This window comes from Synchiropus splendidus, chromosome 9 (genome assembly GCF_027744825.2).
Source record: "Synchiropus splendidus isolate RoL2022-P1 chromosome 9, RoL_Sspl_1.0, whole genome shotgun sequence".
Taxonomy (NCBI): domain Eukaryota; kingdom Metazoa; phylum Chordata; class Actinopteri; order Syngnathiformes; family Callionymidae; genus Synchiropus; species Synchiropus splendidus.
The window spans coordinates 24,021,904-24,048,706 of NC_071342.1; the positions used below are offsets into that span (position 1 = coordinate 24,021,904).

At 41.6% G+C, this 26,803-nt stretch overlaps 2 protein-coding genes across 10 annotated transcripts in view; one reads left to right on the forward strand and one right to left on the reverse strand.

Annotated features, from left to right (window-relative positions):
- The window catches only part of wdpcp (WD repeat containing planar cell polarity effector), a 78,143-nt gene extending 55,414 nt beyond the window's left edge, over nucleotides 1–22,729 (reverse strand). For 5 of the 9 annotated variants that reach the window (XR_008415779.1, XM_053874478.1, XM_053874473.1 and 2 more), the window contains exons 1-4: nucleotides 22,302–22,729; nucleotides 19,726–19,856; nucleotides 4,009–4,093; nucleotides 964–1,008 (exon numbers count right to left, since the gene is read on the reverse strand). Coding sequence is in view for 8 of the 9 variants with exons in the window: in XM_053874478.1 (XP_053730453.1) it covers nucleotides 964–1,008; nucleotides 4,009–4,069 (106 nt within the window). In the remaining variant the exon portion in view is untranslated. Of the gene's footprint in view, nucleotides 1–963; nucleotides 1,009–4,008; nucleotides 4,094–19,713; nucleotides 19,857–22,301 lie in introns of those variants that run through there. The other 4 variants (XM_053874476.1, XM_053874475.1, XM_053874471.1 and 1 more) reach the window with 3 other exon arrangements.
- Nucleotides 22,730–22,765: 36 nt separating this feature from the next.
- On the forward strand, nucleotides 22,766–26,540 carry mdh1ab (malate dehydrogenase 1Ab, NAD (soluble)). The gene is made up of 9 exons (XM_053875089.1): nucleotides 22,766–22,833; nucleotides 23,234–23,332; nucleotides 23,661–23,757; nucleotides 23,854–24,029; nucleotides 24,520–24,642; nucleotides 24,718–24,894; nucleotides 25,142–25,255; nucleotides 25,347–25,436; nucleotides 25,943–26,540. Exons 1-9 carry the CDS (start codon nucleotides 22,831–22,833, stop codon nucleotides 26,063–26,065), a joined length of 1,002 nt encoding a protein of 333 aa, XP_053731064.1. The 5' UTR covers nucleotides 22,766–22,830; the 3' UTR covers nucleotides 26,066–26,540.
- The last annotated feature ends 263 nt before the right edge of the window (nucleotides 26,541–26,803 follow it).

The following is a 26,803-nucleotide window of genomic DNA, read 5'->3' on the forward strand; positions in this document are numbered from 1 at the left end:
CTGACTGCTCACATTTGTAACCCGTTTTTATAATCAATTTAAAACCAGAAGTCCCTTTTTTTGGAAAATAATGGCATGTATTTAAAAAAAAAATCCACTGGAATTGAATCTGCTGTATATGTAGCAAAATCCTGACCCCAGCTATCAGTACAATCCTGAGTGAAAGTGTTGTGATGTACTTTTGGATGGTGATTGTGCTCGCCCCTTACCCTCCCACACACACACAAACCCTCCTCTCCTGACACCCTGATATCAGGCCACACTTTAGTAATCCTCCAAATGAAAGGATTTGGAGCGAGAGCATCGTTTCTCCACTGAAGATTGGAATGAAAGAGAGATGAGAAATAACCACAGCAAAGACGACACAGAGAAACTTACAAACAAGTCACAGAAACAAGCGGCAAAAACAAAGCAACAAAACAGCAAACAGAGGGCCACACTGAGCAACTCTCCAGGCTCACAGGCACTTCAGTAGTATTTTCTTTTCATCTTATGTTCCAATTAAATCTGTGAGCTGCATCACATTTCACAGTGACCGTGTCTTAATTCTCATTACAGTACCATTAGTGTTGGTGAATCACGAATGAGACTGAGGACTGATCTGAGCGCTTCCTGCTCAGGGAAGCCACCTCGCCTGAGGCAACCTGAGGCTGGACTACATGTGGCCTCTTGCTATATGATCTGGGAGAAAGTCAACAGTTTAGTTTTGCTATCGCTGTACGTCAGGACCCCAGGTCAACAGAAACACTGCACTGAAAGAGATAGACCCCAAGGAGGACTAATAACCTGTGTGCACAGAGCACAATCTTTAACCTAAATTCTACCACAGCGTGATGTATATGATCACATATAGTGAGGCAGCATGTGTGTGTGTGTGTGTGTGTGTTTGATGTCCAGTGTGAGCAAAATAATGACGGAGATGTTACTCTAAACAAACCTTGAAGACAAACAGACGATATTTACCTGGCTCAGCTTTATCGTAGACCTGATGGGTGCCAATATCTGTATCTGTGGACCAGGGGAGAGACGGAGAGAGAGATGAGCATCTAGCTGTCAGGGAAAAGACAAATCAGCAATTTTGCACTGTGGGATAAACAATTGCTATCAGCGAGTGTCCTGTCTGCCAGCACCGGTTTAGATAAGACCCTGGGAGTGTGTTGGGGGGCTGTGAGGGAGAGCTGGGGGGGTTCAAAACTGAAAGAATGGGGGGTTTAATAAAGGCAGGAGTGTGCATTAGCAGTCCCTCCAGAGAGAGAGAGAGATGTGCACTAATTTCCACCCGTGCAACGCAAACACACAGAGCAAAATAACAAATGTCCAAGCATGTGGAACACACATGCGCACGCAGGGCCAGACACACACGAATATCAGCACAAATTGCTGAGAGGAGCACTTTTCCTCAGCGTTATTCCTGCAGGTCCCAAAACCATAAGCAGCCAAACACAGATTCGCACGACACATCATTTCTTTATCGCTCCATTACTGTTGCTGCAGCGGCTGAGGCCAGGTCACGCTGCAGAAGGTGGACACGCACACACGTGCTGACACACCAGGCGTGCAGATAACCACCACAGAAATACATATCAGTGGAAGAATATGGCAGGTTTACAATCAGCCACAGGGCAGAATTTATTATTATTATTATTACTATTATTATCAATATTATTGTCACTGTTATTATCATTATTATATTGTGACGTATAAAAGAAAAAAATGCATTCTCTGAAAAAATGTTTCATTCTGTTGTGTTTTTTTTTTTGTCAAATGAATATATTCATTTTCTGCCGCTCATTCCCTTAACAAGATTAAGGGACGACTTTCCGGTGCCACCATGCACCTGCACAAGTTGTGGGTACACACAATGATTATAATGGATTTTACTTTATATTAGGGTGCTATAAAAGCATCTGTGACACCAGCTCATTACATGTTTCCAGTAAAATATCATTCTTTTTTACTCCTGTAAAATATTTTATTTTAAGGTGGATGTATGTTGTGGATATGGCTCATGTTTCATCAGTAAACATTTTCACCCACGATGTGTCCTCCCATGTTTTTAAAAGATATCAGAGGACACACAGCAAGAAAAAAACAAACAGGACGTGTCACCCGGGATACACAGTCCTCTACCCTTGTGCATGTACACACTCACATATGGGAATATGATCGGGTTTACACGCACGCACACACACACACACACGCACACGCACACGCACACACAAGCACACACACACACACACACACACAAGCACACACACAAGCACACACACAGTTAGCTGCAGGGAGACACTATCTAACGCTCAGCAGACTGTGAAAGACAAGACAGAATGGAAGGGAGAAGAAAACAAGAAAATGGAGGAACAGAGTATTTCAGCGATGAACTGATGCTGAGCCAGAAGCCGCCCCCTAAAACATTGCTGAAAGTCAAAATGAACTTTTGAAGGACAACAAATTGTTTCCAAAAATCATCAAGGAAACGTTCTCAAATGTACATGTGGCACACGCAGGAACAATTCAGAAAGTGTTTTGTTGTATGTCATTTACGTTTCACTTGTTTTGATTGACCCTTGGTGCTGCTCTAACAACTCTGACAGTGTGTGTAATATGTTAGTTGCTGTATAACTTGTTGTGAAAATATCAAGTATCGATATAGAGTCATCATTTCCTTTAATTCAAAGCAGGCTCCAGCTCGCAATTATTTTTATCGTCAACTAGTCACTGTCTTGTTTTTAGGTATATTAATTCATGTTGTATTTGTTCTGTGCTGTACACAATACTACAATGTGAAATGCTTTGAAACTTAACATTCAAATTTGAAGTGGTCTAAATGTGGTGTGTGAAATGGTCCCATACTTCAGAGATCTTGGGTCGCCATGGTCACACAGCCTCAGCTATTTCTCCTTATAATGCGGACTAAAGAGAACCATGACGTCACAACTAGTTGACCCGTCGGCGACTCATTTGATAGTCGATTTTTAGTTGACTGGTATTTGCTAATTCTGTGCTGCACACCTGCACTGGTGCACTTGTGACCTTTGAAATAAAAAATAAAAATAAAAAAACTCAAATGAAAATCTGTAGAAAATGACTTTCTCCATCATGTAGCGTCATCATTAGCCTTAACTGGCAACAGAAAAAAACACAAGCTGATAATCAGCGAGCTGTTGTTGTAACTTGTGTTGGAAAAACAAAATCCCTCTGCATATCTGAGGATTTAACACAGGATTACAAGGAGGCTTGTTTTTACAGTAGCGGCCATAAAAACTTGGATCAGCATTATAGTGTAATTAAGACACTAACTCGTCTTAATTATGGAATTGAGAGGAAACAAATCCACGTGTTCTAAGCTTTGTCTCATTTACCTGGATGAGTAATATTAGAGTAATGCTTTGTGTGGTTGAAATCAAATCAGAGTATTAGTGAAAGATAAAAGATTGGGAGTGGGGAGAAACATACCTATTTGTAATGAGTTTTGTCACTTTAATAAAATGAGTAACAAAAAAATGAATTAACTATCAATGCAGCCTGTTGTAGTGCGACAATGCTAGGAAAACAGAGAATCTTTCCAACAGTTTTAAATGAAAGAGCCAAGCATCATACAGGTCCACGGGATGGTACATGTTACTTTGAGTGTGATGTGTGAGTCGCTCCTGTCATGGGCTGAAGATTGGCCTTTCAGTTTGCCTGTATACTTAAAGTCGGAAGTAGAAAGGCCATTTTATGCGTGAATATCTCAAATCTCCAAATGACAACTGTAAAAAGTGATTCTTGTGATGAAGTGATGAAGTTTGGGAATTTCATCTCAGAGAAAGTGATAAAAGCTTGAGTTGACTGAAAGCCTGATTGATGAAGAAGCGCAGGCTACAACAAGAGAAAAAAAGAAGAAAACGGTGTAGAAACAAAGTGAGTGACGACAGACGGACACATAAAAAGACATCAAGTGAGAGGAAAGGTGGGGAAAGGCAGAGAATTAGTGAGTGGAAGATTGAACTTGATGATAAGCACTACCTTTGACTTGGAGTGATCTCTTGGTGGACCACAAGTGCAGTTCAGCCAGGCAGAACGCCATCTGACTGACGAGTGTAACCCAAGTCTGTGAAGGACAAGAGACAAGAGAATGAGAAGGCAGCTAGACAAGAGGGAAACCAAACATGAGCGCTGATGGGTATCTCCAGGCGACATAATAGATTGACATGAGCGGGACCGAGGGTCAAACCAGTGACGAGAGGAGTGCCGACTTAAATATTTCTCAAAACCCTCACATAACCCATTTTTTTTCTCCCCTCCTCTAGTGCATCACATGTTTCGGAGTAGTTTTGAATTTCCGCACACTCAGTTGTGTTAACTGTTTTGCCGAGATGAGAGCACTTCTTGAAAATCGCAGACATTACTGAGGAAATACAATCCTTTCAGTCGACATTGTGCCCCCGGATATGGAGCAGCACCACTGGGTCATCACAAGGTGACGATCTCGTCGTGACCAAACAGCTAGGCAAAGATTGAACCAATGAACTCAGAATGACACTCAGACAGGGTCACGGCCGGTGATGCCGCACCAACGTTCACACATGTGTAGTGATGGACACACACTTTGGATTTGACAGCTCAGACAAAGAAAACCACATTCCACACATTGGTGAGTGAAAATAGAACGAGGCTGCCACAGGCGTTGCTAGCACAGCCTTCTGTTGACTTGTTCTCCCGCAGGGTCACGCTTGCGCTTTCCTGAAGTAACGTGTGTTCCAGCCTTTTTACTCTTCTCAGTGTATTTCAAATGTGAACAAACAGCATTGCACATTACAAAAAGTGGTTTTAAAAGTAGAAAATGTAAGCATTTCTGCATGTTGGGTCTGGGTAGTTTGTGATGTTATGAACAGTTAAAGCATTTCTGTGAGCCTCCTGATAAAAATGGAACAGAACAGAATTGAATTCCACTGTGAAATTCATAAGATTTGAAATGTATGAAATATATACAGCATTAATTGGAGCACTGAAATAAAACACCTGCATTCAAAATGTCATCATCATCATTTGAGACAATAGTGGGTTAACTTGTTGGAATGTAACCATCTTTTCTATGAAAACATGACAAAAATTGACACGTTTTATGTGGTTCTTGGAAACCACGCTTGTCCTTCATTTTTTTTCTACGTCTTTAAAGAGTAATTTACTGTGTCAAAATATAAGAAAACATTTAACAAACAGGTGTAAAACATTTTATTAGAAGAGAAGAAACAGTTAAGTTGACAGAAAAGATGGATGGAAAATGATGACAGTGACATTTGTATAGAAGATATGTCCAGGTTTAGTCTATGTAATGCAGCGAAGTGTCACGCGGCTGCTATTATGGTGGTCGTCTAATACTCCTGGCCTCTGCAGCCTCTCACTTTCATGCTCACTCTCATTAACGCTGAGCGGAGATTATGTTGGTTATCATTTCCTACTCCTGGTGTGGGGTGAGGAAAAATACTCATATTGCCACTCAACCCCCCAAAAATCCCAACGAAAATAGAATGATATGAGTGGGATCCATGGATACAGCGGGGTGAGCGTGGCACAGCAGCCGCGGCGTAACAAGTTTACTGACATAAGAGGATTCTTTCATCCTCTCCTAACCAGCATTTTTAGAGGACATCAGCCATTTTGGAAGGAAAGCATAATTTCAGCAGCTTTCATTTACTTATTTCCAGGCTGACTGGACTGAAAGTCGATGTGAGCTTGCACTGCGAAGCGGTCAGGGTCTCAAGATCTTTTTTTTTTGTAACTATGCTTTGGTGTGTGTTGGACTCCATAAATTTATCCCAGTAAAGTGAAGATGACAACAATATTAAGGTTGATTTATTTGTGGTGTGTAAATGAATAAATCATTTATTTACTGTGTTTACTGTTGTGGTAAAAAATATTTCTGATCAAAGAATACATCTTCCATGGAGATGTTTCCCATGGTATTATTAAGGGCCACATGCCTACACAATGACAAGTTGGGACTCGAGTGAAAATGACATCACATTGAACACAATATCCTCATATATAAGTTTAATCATCAACACAAACAAACTTATCAGAAAATCGACAGGCTTTTGTAAACATCAGATGTTCTTTTCGTCCCATTGACTTACTTCACCACTTGGATGACATCTCTGCAGCACTGTGGTTTGCTGCCAGCGATTCATGATGCAAGAGGTACTGGGTTCCTTGTTGCTCACAGAGCATTCCGGAGCATCACTGGTTCCACAGAAGTCAAACACACTGTCCATGGATGGAGCGGAAAATATCTTCCTCTATTGTAGTAGTAATGAGCTCTTCTTTTGTTGGAGTTTTGTCTATACAACAGCCAGTAGATGTCGACTGATAATTCGCTCTAACACAAGCATCGTTCTGCTGTTTTACAGCGAGTGAAAAGGGTGTGAACAGGCAGCACACCGTACTGTACTGTACTTCAAAATTAAAGGCCCACCTGAGACGATAACCCACCAGTGGAGTTAAAAGGGCCGCACTTGGCCTGACCTGACAGGGAAACTTGATTGGGGGAGCAATTATTTGTTCAAAGTCTTGTTCGAAGACAATACAGCCCTGAAGGGAGAAATTAACCTCACAACCTTCTGAATGAAATTCGACCCACAGAACCTAGTGACAGAATGGAGAATTGTCACAACTGCATCCAGAGCAATTCTGGAGCCAGAGTCTGGTTTAAGACGACTCACCGTATCCCTGCTGGGATAGGCCACCAAAGCCGCACCAGACTCCAGCCAGGAGTCAGACTCTTACGATCATACATATTTATTATGGCTCAGGTGATGAGGATTAATAAATTTACTGTGGCATTAAAGGACATACAGTCAGACGCTGAGAGTCTCTCTAAACACGCACACAGAATCCAGCAAGGACAGCTGCCGCACTCATTCTGAGGTTGCTGCGGGTTACCTGCACCCCTGCAGGGCTCTGTGGGGGTGTACAGCCTCTATGCAGAGGTCTTGGGTGAGCAGTGGGGGGGGGTCTAGGTTATTGTGCCCGGTCTTTACACTAGTAAAGAGGCTGCTTTAACATCAAAGAAGGGGAGGGAAAACACATGACTCCTGTTTCAAAGACAGGCCACAGGAACTGCGACCTCGTCTGCTTCTCTTCTACTGTCCCCTCTGGGTGGTTGCTGCGTACAAGTGTGTGTTTGTATGAAACCGGACCAGTCTTTGAACGAGCAAGTGATTTGAATACTTCTGAAGAAAGTCTCAGACCTTTGAGCAAACATCGATAGGAGGCTGTTTCCCTCCACGAGCCAAAGAAAGAGGAAGAACAGAAGTCTGTCTGTGTGAGAAGTTCTCGACATGTCGTTTACACGCGCCTGATCAACCAGCAACCAAACCAAACATTTAACAAAGGTAAACGCCAGGCTTTTGTTGAACAACTGTTTCCAGTGTAAAGAGAACCTGTCGGAACCTGTGCTGTACTTCTTAATTAAGAATGACGTGGTCTGACTGACAGATGGACAAAAATATTTTCGCGACATCCTCTTAAACATTTTAACATATCCTGTCTGCTCTTCACATATCCTGTCTCGCTTCAGCAGCTAATTACACAAAAGATAATTATATTGAACACTCGTCAAACACGGTTCAACCGGCAGCTTGTTTTCATTTACAACTAACCGGAAGCAACGGTTCTAATGAGGCGGTAAAATAAAACCAATAAGAAATAAACAAAATCAAACTGCGAATCTATCATATTCATTTATGTCACCAACTGTTCCGCACACTTCTCTCAAGCAATATGGGCGTATTTCCAGGCAGTCCATCATTTAACAGATGCCTTTCAGTTAGTTTGAGTCAGTGAAAACAACCTCCCAGTTGAACTGTGTTTTTAAAGTGTTGAATATAACTGTAGTGTGATTAGCTGCTGAAACGAGAGAGTGCATGTCAAATTCTAAGATGACTACATTTTAAGTTCACAGAAACAATAATAATTATCAGCCCTCTTAATTTTAATTAACACAAACATCATTAGCCAGCCATGTAAAAAATGCATGGCAGAAAAAAAACTTCTTAGAAATATTAGTTTTGTTGTTGTTTTTGGAGACATTGTTGTTCACTGTTTAAGGGTTTTCACTGCCTGCTACATGAGTCACGTCCCGCACCAACCACATCTTGATATATCAGGTGGCAGCGCACAGTATACAAATCTAACTCACCTTAGTGAATTTGATTTTGTTTTTTAAATGGCACATAACTTTTCTGAAGAAAGAATGAATCATCTGCGCAATCTTTTCTATTTTGCCATGTTTACCAAAATATTGCACCCCAAAAAAAGGGATCTTGGTAAGTCGATAAGGTCCGGTGTCACACGTGTAGTAAACAGTGCACTAAGCTGTACCGGGGCCAACTAAATAGCCAGGAGTTTAAAACAAAAAAGACCAAATAAGCCAGGCTGAAGGGCATTTTGCTTAACATCTTTTTACAGGTATGTATTCTCCTGCTCTCTCTCACTCACTGCTCTCTTTCTCTCACACACTCTCTCTCACACACACGCGCACACACGCGCTGGAGGCAGTCCTGTCAACTGGCACATGGTCCATCACTGAGAGAAGAGTGATGTGGTAAATTACAGGGTTAAAGAGCTGCCATAGCGTGACTGACACAAGGCCATAACAGCCTTGCTGCGTTTCCTCCGCCCTCAACACACACTTGTAAGGACCTTCGCTGGTAATCCATTTCATTGCCCCCAGACCATAGAGGTACCAATCTCCAAGCTACAGAGCTAAATATAATGTACACCTATCTTTGCCTTGACTGTTTGCCCTCAAACTAGAGGGTACAGTGGGTATTTTGAAAATACTACACATCACAGTTTAATTCGTGAGAAAGGCCAAGCTGGGGTCTGGACACTGTTTGTACCTGAAAATACAGATTTGGAACCAGAAGAAATTGGTAGAAAACTGGCATTTTGACAGATGGGCAGGATTAACACAGACTGACTGTGCATTGCCACACAGTACATTCTGATCAGGAGTGCATCAGTAGATACAAGATTCGGACAGACTTAAAATAAAAAACACCAGGGTTGGGCACTGAAGGACACAGCAAATAGTGGGACTTGGTCCTGGTCTAACCTGGATGTGACGAGTACACAGATAGATAGAAGCGTTAAGTCTAGTACACACTGCGCAGATATTAGAGTACTGGCAGGTATACCGTACAAAAGCAGCTCTTTCACCTCAACTTGATGTGAGGGAACAAAAAGGAGCAGCAAGAAGAGCTCACATATCTCACATAATCACTTCAGTCAGCTGTTACAGCTCGATGGTTGTGTATCATGAAAGGCCAATAATACATGATGAGTCCTTGATGAAGCAGTCTATGCCTTTTACTCCAATCTACCAGACATGCATGAATCTTCATGACCTTGTAAGGCAGTTCTTTTACTCACTGCTAGCCATATGAATGCTTTTTGAGAAGAAGACTCCCTTCTCCTTTTTTCTATAAATTGACTTTTTTTCAGTCCCCTTTTGACAGACTTTATCTCTTTCCTGGATTCACCTTCAACACAGGAAAAAAAATGTTTGGCAAACATGACAATCATATTCCCACATGAGGGTGTGTCCACCATTTTTCAATTTTGCTGAATACATTACACTTGGAAATGCCTTGGAATTCCTGTCACATCGCAATTGCAACTGCAGAGATATTCGTGAACATGCTGAACAACTTCAGTCTGTCCCACAACCCCTCCAATCGCCCAAACCTCCGATAGGTGCACTTAAACGGTACACAAGCCTGCATGTATTCACACAAATCCATGCTCTGCTATCTTTCCACTGTCCAGCACCTGAGGAAACGTACACATGCACACATTAACATACATATGAAACCCTGTACACGCAGACTGGCATCTCTTATCTGGGACCTTGAGGGAGACGTCCCACCCGACATAAAGTCGATGGACAGCGACACAAAACAAAAGATACATGACGAGAAAATGAGACAGAAGCTAGATACTGTAAAACAATGCATCAGAGCTGAGGAGTCTCGAGTAACAAAAGGAAAACATCACACGGCCTGTCACTGCTGAAGAACAAGATAAGGTAGGAAGTGGAAAGAGTTAAGACACGGGCAGCATCACACTAAATCAGCAGGATGAATTAGTGTTTTTTAATAAAATGGTGCTGCATGTCAGCATTATGTGAGACTGAGAATGGTTGTCATCTAATGTCATTAGGAGACCTCACATAGTAAATTATTATTAAAAACAGATGAAAGGGATTTTTTTTCAGTTTGTACTAGTTATGTTGCAATTATTAGACTTTTTTTATTTTTATTTTATGTATTTACTGTATTTGTTTTTTTAAATATACGTTTAGTGACTTTAGAGAGCAGACGCTACTGTCGCTTCAGCAGGTTCAATAGAAGCATATATACATTAGCTGGCATAATACATTGCTCTTCTTGCTGTGAATGCTCCAGTCATATTTTGTTTTATCACATTAGGACCACCAACATTTATTTCTTGGTTGAGAGGTCCGCCTTCACTTGTATCAGTGGCTCTCATGTGAAGACAAAAGTCTTACTGGAAGTAGAAACTAAATCATCAGACAGAAAAAAAGACAGATGCATTAACATACAGAGATGGTCACAATGTAAGTAGAGAGAGCAACTATATGAAGATGCCAAGATATTTTAAGAATATACATGATATTAATAGATAGATAGATAGATAGATAGATAGATAGATAGATACTTTATTGATCTCTGAAGAGAAATTCCCATTTCCAGCAGCATGACAGGTGGAAACATAAGAGCAAGTAAAAAAAAAAAAAACAATGCTACAATAGGAAATTAAAATTAAAATTAAATTAAAATAAATAACAACAGTTCAGCATGTGAATGTGTCTGTGTGTCACGAACTAAAGTGCACGTGTGTCTTTGGTGTGAGTGTGTAGTGAGTCTAGAGTGTATTTGTCCATTTTATCGTCCTTCCCGAGAGATGTTGAAGATAGCATAATAATAGCAGTTTAAGCACGGTATTTTTTTTTCATGTGGTCGAACTGGTGCACAATAAATGATGACACAATAATGCTGTTGAGAAAGTCGAAGACACAGACAGTTAAATTGGGCAGAGATTGGTTTAAAGAGATTGTTTAAATAATTCTCTAAATCTTTTTAATTGCTGAAGGTAGGACTTTCTTATTCAGGGTTTTAATATCTATGGCATCGTATTGTATTTGGTGGCATTACAGTTTTCAGTTTTTATCATAATTCAGTAATAAAATCGTGAAATGTTTTCAAGATTTTTCAAATGATTCCAAAACATTTGAACTCAGTATCACTCAAAATTGATTAGTGTTGCAAAAATGAGGAACAATAAATAAACAATGAATGAATAAAAATACATAAGCAACAAGTGCACGGCATTTAAATGAAAGCACCCATTCCTACTGACAATTCTCCTTCAAGAGGCAACATCATTGAAGTCATGTTCATGTCAAAATATGTTCATCAACTTTTGTCCCACACCGCCCACCAGCCTCCATGTCAGCCATGTATGTGGTAAGGACTTAAGGCGACGGGGAACTAAGAGGACCAAGTGCAGACTACCTTCTCCTGGAGGAAGCGAAGTGACAACCGCCGGCAATGTAAGCAGGCAAGCACATACACAGTACACTTCACCGTCTCAGCTGTCACATTTCATGGCAGAAGGTTTGGAAAGTGGAGGTTGGGTAAAAAAAAAAAGTGGCGCCAGCCGGCTAGTCGAAAACCTTTTCTTCACACGCACACACACATACACACTTAACTGGGTCTCACAGGAGCCTATTGAGCAGTTGGAGCAAGAAGAATAGCAGTGACGGACAGGCAGAACAAAATGAGGTAAAGGTAATACTATTCAGAGGAGCTAGACAGCTACACTCGCTCTGTACTCATGCGCGTACAGTGTGTGTGAGTGTGTGTGTGTGTGTGTGTGTGTGTGTGTGTGTGTGTGTGTGTGTGTGTGTGTGTGTGTGTGTGTGTGTGTGTGTGTGTGTGTGTGTTTTACAAGACATCTCAATCAGCAGGAAAGTTCACTGTTACATGCCCACCAGGCAACTCACATCATCGAGTGACAGCCTGTGCGGCGCGTCTACACACCTTATGCAAATGCATCCGAGAGTGAAGGAAACCCAGAAGCACACTGGAAGCACACATGTCGAAAACAAACACAAATGATTGAGGAGGACAGGAAACTGCAGCGTTGGAAAACAGTTTAGCATCAACATTTGAATCTTTTCCTGCACCATTAGGTGGGGGCAGGTTGGATACTGCTATACCAGAAACCCTACTGACACACAGATGTTATTATTAGACTGACATTACCAGTTATGTTTTCTTTGGGGAGTTCAAAAGGAATGCTTTCCTTCATTGGTGGAAGTTTGGATATCTGCTCATGATGATTTATTTAGCCAGCCACACTTGATTTTCTGTGCTCCCAACAACCGTCTAGACTCATTTGACAGCCACAATGTTAAACCACAGTAAGAGAGTAGTAGCAAAGTTCAATGTGTGTGTTTTATCCAGGTTTGTGTACATTTCCTCAGGCACTCCAGTTTCCTCCCATCACCCCAAAACACACAGGTCAAGCTACTGACCACATTATCCAGGACGTGTAGTCTGACTAAGAGAAATTCGAATTTCTCTCCCAGAGTCAGACTAATTTGTTTACATGCACTTTAAAAGTCGGACTAACGCAAAAATTGGTAACCATGCTCAATACCCGACTGCAGGAGTGAATGGCTGTGTGGACTGCAGACTTGACTCCCCTGTGCCGCGAGGACATGCTCAATCTAGAGAGAATAAGTAACGGAAAACAAATGCATGATTGGGAAAATGCAGTGTCGAGGGTGTGAAATGTACTTGAACAAAGGTGTTTATCCAATTCCTGGCGCAGAAACATAAACAGTGAACCACTAATGGAAGATTGTCACAGGGAGTAAGGGGAACAAAATACCATTCAGGTTGACAAACATGATTGTACAGAGGATAAGTAGCACACTTCAGATGATTTTCAACCCGATTCCCGAATTAAAGACTGCAATTCCACAGACGAAAAACCACTAAACCAGCAGCGCTTGTCTTTTCCTCCTCCTCAGATAATAGGCCTAATCCGGGCAAGTGTTTCACTAAAAGCTCGGCGCATCTGCCCTCCAGCAACACCCAAGGGCAGGAAAGGCAATACCTCCGAACCAGCAGCACAATTGCTGGCTGACTTCAAAGAGATTCTCTGGGACTCTTGGACTCACCAGTGTATCTGCCCTGTCGCAGTGTAGGTGACGCGTGTCACAATGGCCATGGTTTTGTTTATGTTATTGGATTTGCTTCTTTCAAAGCTGCTTGGTATCCTGTTGTTTGCCCCTCACCTTCTGACCGCCAACACAGAATAAAGCACGCTCGTACAAACGCACAGTCACCATCTATAAAAGAAAATGGAGGCGCAGACCAATGACGAAAAAAAAGTACATTAATATGCTGTGCATTTACACACAAACAGCTGGCCAATGTACATGCTTTTATTAAGGCATGCACCATACAGTGGTGATATCATGACATCATGAGAGTAGTTTAAGTTGGATTTACGGCAGAGGAAATGAGAATTTGATTTTTTTAATGTTCTTGTGGGGAAGATGGTTATTGGTCCACTCATGGTGACTGGCTTGGTTCGCTTCAGGACAGTATGAAGATCAGTGGCTCAAAAATCCAGCCGTTTATATTAATGACCCATTGCTTTGTAGAGCTTCCGATTGCCTTCTGTTCGGGCAATGAAAAGGGCTTTTGAAAGAAAAAGGCTGGGGTCATCTTTAGTTGGCTGAGAAGACCAAAGCTATTGGATGACTGGTGATATGAATAAAATAGATTGACAGTCTACTGATAGTTTTTAAAAGCAATCTGCGAGTCTAGCAGAAGGAAAGCTTCAGACAGTATTTGTGCTTCCAGGTACACACAAACAACTTGTCAAGGACTCTGCAAGATGAGATGCTTTTAAAGTTGTTGTCAGATGCACAGAGCAAGATGGACTCGGGGAAGCCAAAAGGTCACAGTCACGTCCCGTAGACTTCTCAGCAGCCTTATTTCTCTGTCACAAACTCACACACTTGCTGTCTGTCACCCCTCAAAAGAGGCCATGACACCTCAGACACCTCTCAGCTGGCAGTGCCTCCTCTGTCGCTCTGGCTCACTGACGGTTTGACATGGCACTGACTGCACTGGTCAAATGTCGATGGCACACGGAACCAAGGGGTTTGTTCTCTTTGGCGTGACTTCTGAGATGGACAGTAGTGTCATATCTCCCCGGGACCTCTGAGGCTTAAAGTACCTGTCTCTGCGTAGGCAAACTTTTTTTCCCAGTCAATTCCTTGGTTGTCTTTCAAGTTCAACAATGTAAGGTCAAACAGACCATTAGCTTCTTAAATGCCAGGACAAAACAAAAACCTGAAATGTGACAGAATATTCTCATCTGCACTCCTTTCTTCCTAATTATTCCTATTCCTTATTCCTATGTCTTTAAGGAAGACTGTCTTAAACAAAGACGTTTAAATGCTTGATGAAATTAACTTTTAGCTTTTAAATATATAACAGATATGGTTTTCTCCATCCTGTGGTTTCAAGTCTTGTTTTCCTCAACATCCAGTGTCTTGTTCCAATAAGCACTTATAGAAACAAGTACCACAAGGCTCTGTCCGGGGCCTCATGCTCTCAGCCCTGACTTCAGGCTCACATTTCACAACGGCCAGCCGTTAAAACGTTTGCCACGCCTGCAATTCTTCGTCGATGTAACACGAAGAGACCAGATTCTCAGAATTGTTGCCCAAAATAGAACAATTTAGGAATTTGTCCGACAACATGTAATTCCTTCTTCCTTGTTTTTCAGTCCAATCATCAAACTGACTAAATGTCAATCACAATGCCAGTGCCACTCATCATTAGTCTCAAGTTATAACTGAATATTCGGTTACATTCGCGGTACAGCTGTTGCAACAGTCGCAGGACAGCAATCTTGTTACAACAAACTTACAACATACAGTTTTCACACGTTATCAGTAGTTCATCAGTGATGAAAACAATCACAAACGTTTCACATCAGTGGTGAATCAGTAAGAATAGATGATCAAAGCTCAGTTCTTCTGTCACGTAGCCAGCTACATCGCTGTGGGACTCTGACTGGAATCCAAAAAGCTGAGTTATATCATTGGATGACATGACAGTCATGTTGCTTGCTTGCACCTTTCCTTCCTACTGCAACCTCATCAACTCAGTGTAGGAGCTATTAAAAAAACGAAATAGCTCCATAAAGTGTAATGATCCAAATGATCACGCTGGGGTAACTGGAGGTTAAAAGCAAAAAAGAGTAGGGATATCAGAACAACCTGAGTCAAACCAAAGGAGATCTTCAGCCGACAGAACGAGCAGATCAGTTGGAGAAGTGACCATACAAGGAAGTCCTCTTCTCTTTGATCTAGTGCTCCTTTACTTTGAGTCTCTAGAGCATAAAAACCTGCACTTCTAGCATCGGCTCAGCTTCATGGTGAAACACTGTTTTGAACAGCACCTAGTGTGTATCTCTACACACCAGCATTAAAATGGGAGTGAAGAAACACATCCTGGAATTTAGAGAACACTACCTGAAACACTTGGTTTGGAAATAAGCCAATAAGCATCTACCTCAGGCTTAACAAGCAAAGTCGGGACTTGTCAATACATACAAGACACTTCAGAGGAGGCTGCAACAGGTCGAAACCGCAGGCCCAAATCTTTAAAGGGGCCACATCACCTTCAAAATAACATGGGACCCCAACAGAGCAAAGTTTCTTTAAATAAAAAAGAGCAGTCTGACTGAAGTTTAGGCCCCGACATCTTGGTCGACAAGGTGATCTTTTCGAGGGGCACTTTGGGATGCTGCAGAGCTGTCGGAGCTTTCCAGCTGACATCGCAGGCTGCTTGAAGGAAGGAGGAATTGTGAGGAACTCTGAGGAGAAGCTCCATTAAAAGTATAATTTGTCTCCTTTTTGAAGCTTATTCCAGAATAGAGAGACAATTCAGCAGCAACTGTGACTGGAATGCAGAAGCCATGGTCTAATCCTTCATTTCAGCAGTTATTAATGAGCAATGTTTGAAACTGTCAATGTGTCAATATCATTACTGGGAGATTAACACATGAAAATGATCACCCTGTAGGCCATAAACACAATTCACTGTGACATCATACAGCCGGATGTAGTTTCACTGACCACTGTTGGGTGAGATGAAATCTTGACACCAAATTAAAAATCACCTCAACATCCAACTATGTTGCTCGACTTGGAAGCTTCCAACAATCTTACATATAAAATGCACCTCATACTTTAGCTTGTTGAAACAGCTTTTTAGTCTATCAATAAATTATACCAAATGTTTTGGAGATTAACTACTGTAAATAAAAGTTTAGTCAGATCTAGATCTGCAGTCAACCAAGTGCCGAATCTGTGGGAAAAAGTGCAAAGGCAGACACTTTGACACAAAAATTTGGCATTGACAAACCTGTCTTCTTAAGTATGTGACTGTCACCTTGCCAAACTCGCATTCCGTAAAACTACTTTGTTTTTGACATCCACCAAAAACTTCAAATCACAACCAGTCAATCACAGAGCAAACAATTTGGTAGTCAGGGTCCAAGTTATTTGCCATTAAACCAGAGCGAATGTTCTTCTTCCATCTGTTTGCCTGTTTAAGAGGCCCACGTCTGAGGCCATGGTGACCAGGAAGGAACTAGAGATGAGCCCCTGTCATAGTATTAGAAGGGGTTACGTGAGATGGGGCTCCCTAAGATCAAGGTTTCTGCAGAGCTGGGTTTTGGTGGAAGAAGCTCTTCTATTTGAGTGAGACAGTGGATGCATGATGGAGGCAAACGTCCTCATGCTCTCCCTCCAACCAGCAAGTCATCAGTCTGGCAGATTTCCCACGCCTTTCTTTTTCGACGTATGGCAGAAGATCACACATGGGCACACACCCCTCCCATCTGATGCATGTACATAGGCTTAACGTTTGGGCGGGCCAATCCCGCCGGCTCACCGTCGGCACGGCAACAAACTCTATCCTGGCTAACATCTGCTGCACGACCCGGGGCTACTCAGAATGGGCCTTAATCCCCACACAGCCATGTTGTGGGGGAAAACATTCTTTCCTTTTAGTGAGTGCAGACAAAATCGGTGTTGCTGGTAACCTGCAGGCAACCAGCCTCTTGGAAGAAGCCAGTATGTTGCTGGAAATGTGCACCCCCCGCCCCCCGATTGAGCAGTGGCCCATTATGACTGCGCACAGGGGTGTGACCGCCAGCGTCAGCGGCGAGTTGCCGTCACTGGTCCAGTTGGACGGATTTGGGTATTGAGGTTAATGAAAGGTTGTGCTCATGGACTGCGTGGAGTGGGTCAGGGGGACACTGTCAGCCAGACTTGCAGGGCAAAAACAACAGTTGATTAAAAACGTGAAACACCGTTCACTCCCGACACATGGACTGACGGCAGGTCCAGACTCTGGTCACCCTTCAATGAGTACTGTATAAAAAAATTGTTGCTCTCTAAAGTAAAGGAGGACGTTTTGGTGTAGAATGTCTTTGTTTCTGGTAGTTTGCTTCCCCCTAGTGGCAGTGAAGCAGGTTGTCGTTGATTTTCCTTACAGTGCTCTGCGAGGTTTTTCAGTGTGAGAATCATTCAGGTTTTCTCATGCTGATGGGTTGCATGAGCCAAATAGAGCTTCCAAGCTTTTCCTATGCAAATATAAAACTTTATAGTCAATAAATGATTATCCAGAAACCTATTTCCATTTGAGCAACAACATTGTGTACACATATTTCCCGAGCCACTTCCACTCTGACCCTCAGATGCCTCATTGTACGGGACACAGCACGAGTCTTGGGTCTACCCCTCGCTCTCAGACATGTCTGAATACCTTCATATGAAGGGAACCAAACCACACAAAATGCATCAATCACTTGAACTATCTCCTTTAAAAGCAGAGAGGCACTAGCTTTTCTTCAAGTGTCTGCTGAGTGATGGCTCTCTTTATCCCGTGGCAATCATTCGTCAGCTTGAAGGAAAACATTAGACCCTTAAAAATATTAAAGCCAATTTTCCTAAATTATTTCTTTTTTGTTGATTTATGAGAAGACAGTCTATTTTCGATCTGAAATGTAAACAAGTTCGCGTCAGCAGCACAACTGGAAATGTGGCATGTCACGAATTTGCTGGCGGAAAATTACACATGGCATTAATCAACACTGCTCGGCATCTACAGCAGTACTTGTGAAAGCTAAATGATAATATAAAGGGAAAACTGTAGACCATAAAAAAAGATTTTTAAGATGCAAAAAGAGATTTTAAAAAGCTTAAAACCGAAAGACAGATATTGTGAGAAAAAAGTCGCTTTTCAAACTTCAATAAAATGGAATAGAAACCAGGACATGCGAAGAAGATCCAATACAATAAGATCCAATATGTATGAATAAAAGTAGGCCTGTAAATAGATTCAAATGTTTCATCACAATTAATCACATTTTGTATTCGTTCTAAATGAAACTTAAAGGAAGAGGTTTTCAACACCAGAGTGGCTCAGCTTAGGTGCGATTTATTGAGATTTGAAAAATGAATCAATTGACGGCCTATAACTACAATGCCATGTTAACTAAAATAAGTCACCCAGGATCCAAAATGAAAGTACCTGTAGATTCTTTGTTGTTGGGGATGCAGAGACAGACCATGCGCCACACGTGATGACTACAAACGTCCCTCTCCGTTAGCTTCACCCAAGTATAGCTATGTTTGGATTAACAGGAATAAATTGGAACCCGTAATTCAACTTCTCAGTTACGAGTCGACTAGAATACCACACACCCGAAAGAGAAATGAAGACTCTATTCATCTAACTGCTATGAAATTCAATTCGAAGATATTGGTTTAATGAGTCAAACACATTTCAAGGACTATCTCCTTACGCAAACACTGAAGAAGAAACTAGGAATGGGAGAGTGACGCTTGGAACTTGCCAGCAAGAACAAATACACCTGTGAGGATGATTCAGCGTGTGAGCGTGTTTATATTATAAGATTTAATTGAATAGTTCTGCATCAGTGCCAGGAAGCGAGTGTTTGCAGAAGGCTGCTCTCTGATTGAAGTCTCACTCGCTTCTTTTTGCTCCACTGTTGGAGAGGAACAACATCCTTCACAAATGTAATCATGGAAAGACAATGAGAGATGAGGTTGGCGTGTTAGGAGGTGTAGCACAGTGTAATATAGACAGTTCTGATACACACATGGTTCGACACAGGCCTCTTTCAGCCTTTCCCATCATATATACATACATACATACATACATACATACATACATACATACATACATACATACATACATATATATATATATTCGTTTCCTATTTTCGTGATCAAATTTGTACCTTCAACACCGTTTTTCTAAAACAACTTTTGTTCAAATTAAAAGCATTTCATTTGACACAGTCGATCCAATTATTACTGAAATTCCTGAGAGAACGGCGCTGCATTATAGTGTCACTACAGTGACACACTGTGACAAATCCTTGCCATTGCAGCACACAGCAACAGCAGCAAGGTCAAAGAAGAGCGGGTTAAAAAATGGTGTCGATAACGGTAGATATTGGCGAGTATGACGCAACTGTTCTTTCTGTTCATATGTGCATGTGTTTCGGCGTTACCTGTTATCTTACCTCGTCTGCTAGTTCACAGCGTGAGGGCTATTTTGTCTAGTGAAGCAGATAAGAAGGTGATCCTGAGGCCAGTGGGTGTGCCGGCTATCTGCCTGCCAGCTGCCAATGGAAAAGGGTCGCTCAGGTGCACTCTGCAGGGACAAGTGGGGAAGCAGAACATCAGATAAAGGCATGGTATAAAGGCAGCGTTGATGACAGAGCTGGTGAGGACAAGGCCCATAAAGAGTATCAAGCTGATAACAATAGTGTGAAACTTGTGAAATGTAAATGCACAACGCGTATACAGGACACAATGTTCTTATTTTTGCTGATTCATTTGGATGCTTAAAAACATGAATGATAGGGCTTCATTCTGTGAGCAGATGATGATGCGTTTTAAAAAACACTTTATTCACAAATAGGTTTCATATTTTTCGGGTAGAGTGACAAGGCAATATTCATTCAGTTCAGCCAGGGTATAATAATAATATTTATATATATAAAAAAAATTCACACAAAAAAACATGGTTATAGTAATAGTACAAACAGAAAGACAAACAACTCAAGTGTATTGTGTTTTGCAGTACATAAGAATCATTGATAGACCATGACGAGAAAGCAAACACAAAAATATGAAGTACAATATGTAAAAGATCTAAATATATATATTTCATATACTTTAAGAAACTGTGAAATAAAATAAAACAGTCAACAGTTACTGTCTAATGAATAATATTTATTAGTTTTTTTTTTTTTTTTATCATGGTGGCTATTTTCCTGAATACATTTACTACACAGCCTGCAGACAAAGCATCGAGCTCACCAGTGTGGCCCACACTGACACTGGTGACCGACGCGAGCACATGACACACTAAAGGGTAAAATGTAAGAGGAGCTGAGAGCAGCAATGTCAGGCTCTGGCAGCTGCTTCAAACAGCTCTGAATCAGGCCATTGCACACACAGAGACTATCGGTCCATATCATCCCCTGTCACCGACAGATGAAGTCAGTTGGGGGCTTTTGAGAGAAATCCAGCAGTGTTTTGGAACCTCTTCCTGTTTGTCCCTTATCTCGGAAAAGAACGTTTCAATGAGAGCCTGATGAGTAAAGGACAACCATTTATCTGAAAGACACTGAATCTGACACGAGTGGAACACTAGACACTGCATTTTACTTAACTGTGTAACGAGCCAGTATTGACTGAGGGCATGAAATATTGATGGTACTCATTCACCTCACACTGAGACGCGAGAAGCAGCAACACCAAACATTCAAAGGAAAAAATAAGTAAGAAATCCTTCACAGCTTAGCAACCACTCATGACAATGTGATTATGTAACGACTTCTACCACATGGTGCAGACAGGGAACGCCTCGAACGTTAGCAGTGCAACCGACCTATTTTCAAAACTATTAAGTAGAAATACATCACAAAACATTCATATTAACAAATCGGATATTGTAAGATTAAACTGTGTTTTCAGTGTGATTGTTTAAAACATGTCTTCTTCACCCGCCTTGAACTCGGTCAATAACTCAAGAAAGACTGGCCCGAGCTTGCACTTACACAGGGTAAAAAAAATTATATCAAATATTTTGAATTTAAAAAGGGATTCATGCAGCTGCCCTTGCACATCATGTTGAAGACAAGGACAGTAGCTTTGGTTTGTCAAGTTGAACTTGACATTTGACAGATGATTGCATGTTGTTTTTTTATGTATACAACTCATAAAAACAAGGTTTATTTAGCAGACAGCAAAATTGCCTCTGGCAGTCATATTCATAAATAATCGGGGTAACAGCTTAACCAAAAGATACTTAGACTATGATGGGTGTATTTCTCCGTTTTCTAATGTTTTCTATATATCTCTGAACCTATATCTATCCATCTATCTATCAATCAATCGATAGGTAGCTATATATCTATCTATATATCTATCTATCTAGAAATCTGTCTATCTATCCAAAGAGAAATTTGGGAATTTCTCTTCGGAGATTAATAAAGTATCTATCTATCGATCGATCGATAGGTAGCTAGATATCTATCTTTTCCTTAAAGTGCTCTGCGAGGTTTTTCAGTGTGAGAATCATTTAGGTTTTCTCATGCTGAAGGGTTGCATGAGCCAAATAGAGGTTCCAAGCTTTTCCCATGCAAATATAAAACTTTAGTCAATAGATATCTATAGATAGATAGATAGATATCTAGATAGATATATAGATAGACAGACAGATAGTCAAACAATGACATGGTCCCCATCTTATTGAAGTTCTGCTAAAAGTTGGTAGACCCTTGTACTGCAATCTTTGTTTTTGCAAATACTTTAAAACAAACCTCTTTAGAAAACGAATTGAAAATAACTTCTAAAAGGTTAGTTACGTACCTCAGACCAATTATTCCGTCACACTTGAGAAGACTTAACAGTCTGGTGACCAATTAAATCCCAATCTCCATGACGTTTATCAAACAATAGTTCACATACATCAGAAACTGACAGCTAACAGTATCGTGTACCACAATAGCTTTACGTTACCATGTAAGAGATGGGACCAGGGCAGGGATTGAAAGCAACACAGTACAAGAAAGACGGACGTGTTTACCTGGAGCGGCGAGTTCACGGTGGAGTCCAAGCTCGCGCATCAGGTCGCCTCAGGATAACCAGTCAAAGCAGCGTGGCATTACGCCGAACAGTATTTTAAGTCTAGTGTTTGGTTGCTAGAAATCACACTCTTCTTCAGTAGACTTCAGTCTAACGCTTAACCTCCGCCATAGCTTAATTATTGTACTCTCAAGTGTGGATGCTAACTGCTAATGCCCACGGCAGCAGACAGACACGTCGCTAGGCAACGTGCACAGCACCTTGGTGGCAGTGCTACTACTACTATCTACCTCATTTGGGAGCGATGTAACTGTCTCAGTTGTTTTCGGTTTGCTGTTACAAGAACAAACGACAGTAACGACAGCCCAAACTCCGATAACCACACTCCTTTTTTGGGGTTCAAAGACCAACTTGGCGCTTTATACTACGTCTGCCGCCAACCGCTTAAAGGTGTCGTAAAAACAGAGGCGCTTAAAACCCGCTGCCCCTCCTACAGAGAGGAGGGAGTCGAGCTCGAGCCGCGGGCGATCATGGTGAGTTCCATTTAAACACCACTTCAGACAGACGCTTGCGTTGTTTAGTTTGTTAAAGTCAACGGTGTAGTTGTTCAAATAAAACCGCAATGTGAAGTCAGACGAGACAAGCGTGGGTTTGCGCGTCAGTGCAATGCGAAATGTTTGTTTTTTTTCTATTCACATTGTTTAACTTATACATGATGGAGTCATAATTGTATTATTAGGTTGTTTGTTCCAGCATGACCTACTGTGTTAAAAAAAAAAAAGACGGCAGTGACTTCATTGTGGAATTTCTTGATTTTGTTATGTAACTAGTTCTAATTTTGGACCTTCACCGCACTGCAGATAAGAATAGACAGATCAGTTTCACATGACAATATTTTTAATATCCTGTGCGATTGATTCTTGTGTTTCACAGTCTGACCCAATCCGAGTTCTGGTGACCGGCGCTGCTGGGCAGATTGCATATTCTCTTCTGTTCAGTATTGCCAAGGGAGATGTCTTTGGCAAAGATCAGGTGAGGGATCTGGCTCACTGTCTAAGGCACTTATCTCATTAGGAAGTGTCAGTGTGGTAAGGATTCTAGCCGTGAGCGTATTTTTACACACACTGGTTGATAATCTCACTGTTTTCCAAGTCTTCCAGCAGTAATGTTTCAAGGGTGCACCTGCTTGTCCTGAGTCCAGTTTTAAAACCACTTGATCCGTCTGGCATGCACCCCAGTTATTCAGCCACATGGTCCTCGTGTGTCATCGTGTGTTCCATTCAAAGCCTGCTGTGGATGCCTCCCTCTGCATGGAAATCCAAATGGATCTCCCTTTGAAATGGATTTATTTATTTTGTAGCCCATCACCCTGCTTCTTTTGGACATTACTCCCATGTTGCCAGTTCTGGAGGGGGTGGTCATGGAGCTGCAGGACTGTGCCCTCCCGCTTCTGAGAGGTACCATTCTCCTATGAGGAGTTGCAATTCCAAAGCATTGTTTCATGATTTTCCTGCAGTAGTTTGGTAACACTTTTTTTGTGATTGTTTCAACAGAGATTGTCCCTACTGACAAGGAGGACGTGGCTTTCAAGGACTTGGATGTCGCTATCTTGGTGGGCTCCATGCCCAGAAGGGACGGCATGGAACGAAAGGACCTGCTGAAGGCCAATGCAGTGATCTTCAAGAGTCAAGGAGCAGCCCTGGACAAGCACGCTAAGAAGACGGTTAAGGTATGGATGCTGGGTTATAGCTTCTACTTATCATACTTAATATTTTTTAAAACTTAATTCCAGCTATCACAATATGATTTGATTTTAACTCAGATTAATTGTCTTTTTCTTTAACTGTAAAATGAATTTTAGTATGCAGATTAGAGAAATATTTGGAATAAAATACTATGCTTCATGTTGTCATTTTGATTGCAATTATACATGATCTTTATTGTAGTTTTCATTACCTTGTATGATGTAGTGGAAAAAAATGTTACTAAGTAACTACAATAAATATTATGTTATCATTTATTTACATGTTGGTAAGATGCTTTGTTCATTCATTATTAGCAACTATTTGCATTTGCTTTCCAGAATTATGGGTGATCGACATGCTTTATAGAGAATTATTCTCCAGTTTGACTTGCAATTTCTCATATTTCACGAGGTCATTCACTCCCATAGGTCTCTCAAAGTATATTTTATGTTTGTTTTTTTTTCCTGCCTTCAGGTGCTGGTGGTGGGAAATCCTGCAAACACCAACTGCTTGATAGCAGCCAAGTCGGCTCCTTCCATTCCTAAGGAGAACTTCTCCTGTCTTACTCGGCTGGATCACAACAGAGCCTGCTCTCAGGTTTTTAATCTTGACGTTCAAACCTTTTTTTTTATTCAGTAATCTGTTCTTCAAGGAACTGTTTCCTTCGTTCAGGTGGCGATGCGCTGTGGCGTTCCTGCCACGCAGGTAAAGAACGTGATCATTTGGGGCAATCACTCGTCCACTCAGTACCCCGACGTGCACCACTGTAAGGTCAACAAGTCTGGCGCTGAGCTGAGCTGCTTCGATGCAGTAAAGGACGACGCCTGGCTCAAGGGAGACTTCATCACCGTAAGTTCTAAGAAGGCTTTTGACAACTGATGAAAACACAGACAACCGTGTTTTGCTCAAAAGCAAACTTTTGAGCATTCTTTGAACGCATGTCTTTCAATCTGGAGCCATAAACCGAGGAGCCATCGAATGACTCATTTAATTTTCATGGATCACCTAAAGTTCAACTGCGTCCCAAACATTACACGACCAGTGGCAAGGGTCGACGACGAGGACTAGTTCAGCTGTTTGTTTCATGCCAATGTAGACCGTGCAGCAGAGGGGTGGCGCCGTCATCAAGGCCAGGAAGCTGTCCAGTGCCATGTCTGCTGCCAAGGCCATCTGTGACCACATGAGAGACATCTGGCTTGGCACCACAGAGGTGAACAACCCTTCCGTGTGCTGATGCTGAGAGTGACACTTCATTGCACCAGTATCATCTGCATAGTTGAACATCATCTCCCTTTTTTTAGGGCGAGTTTACTTCCATGGGAGTCTACTCCTCTGGGAACTCATATGGAGTCGCAGACGACCTCATCTACTCATTCCCCGTCCAGATCAAGGTGTGTGTGGTTGGTGTTGTCGAGGCATTTCTCGCTTCACCTTTGTTCCCTGAGAAAACTGTGGTTTCTCACTTTTCTGAGTGAATAAAAACAGGGCATGAAACCCATTAGCTATAGCTGACCTTGTAATTTCTATTTCTAATTTTTATTCCTTAATATGCGTTGCTCTTATTCACATTTGGAAATGAATCCTTCATCACTTCATGCTTGTGCTTCTTTCCATTCTCTCTAAAATATTTCAAATTTCAAGTATCTTTTTTTTCTCCAAATGTATGTAACACATTTTACGCATTCGCTAATTATTAATAACATTGAAGCATTTCATATATTTGAAATAAAATGAAATATTTGACAGTATTAATCACAGTTTTATTAGATATTATTTTCCACATTTCTTTGAAGTGACATACATTGCATTTGTTACCGTGTGAAATGTGTCGTGCTTTGCTCAGGTCATCATGTTTCCCTGATGTGTAACTAATGTTGAAACTCCTTTGCTGTTTCAGGACAAAACCTGGAAGATTGTTGACGGCCTTGCAATCAACGATTTTTCCCGTGCTAAGATGGAAGCCACCGCAGCTGAGCTGATAGAGGAGAGAGACACTGCTGTAGCTCTGCTTGGGGTTTGACAGGTCTGGACCGAGGGTTATCAGGTGGGAACCTCGACAGCCCCACGGACGGATGGATGACCGCCATCAAATGTTGTCAGTTCTGTGAGCCACTGATCTACAAAGTCACACTTTTAAGATCTGCATATAATGATAGGCAATTCTGAAGAAAATAGGTCCTGTATAAGTTATTACACTCTGGTCTCCTTGACATGTTAAATATGGGTTGATGAATGCAAATACTGCTGTGGAGCTGGAGTACGTTTTTTACACTGTGACACAAATCCTAGGGCTGAATGCGAGCTGACGTTAATTACTGAACATGAAATGTCACTCCAGCCCGGCACACCCAAAAACCTGAAACATTTGAACAAAGGAACGCTCTGAATGCGATGCATCATTAAATGAGTCACGAACAAGGTGGCTGTCATGTGTAGTCAGTGATTCCTGCATTCCTCAACATGTAAAACTGGTCCAATAAAGAGTGAAAAGCCAAGTTTAACAGCCATTCATTTTCATGGATGACCTTGCTATGTGGAAAAGCTTATGTACTGCACTTCCAGTGCACTTCAGCGACGCCATGTGCAGTAGGAGCATGTGAATGTCCCCACCACAGTGGTGATGTAATCCCTCCACCAGGCCCACCAGTTTCCCTCGCTCCCCTTAAAAGGAAGGCGTTGTGCACAGACCTGAAAATTCATTATCTCGCCGGCTTTCGATCCATTTCCCCCACAAACACCTTATAATCTAATTTCGAAC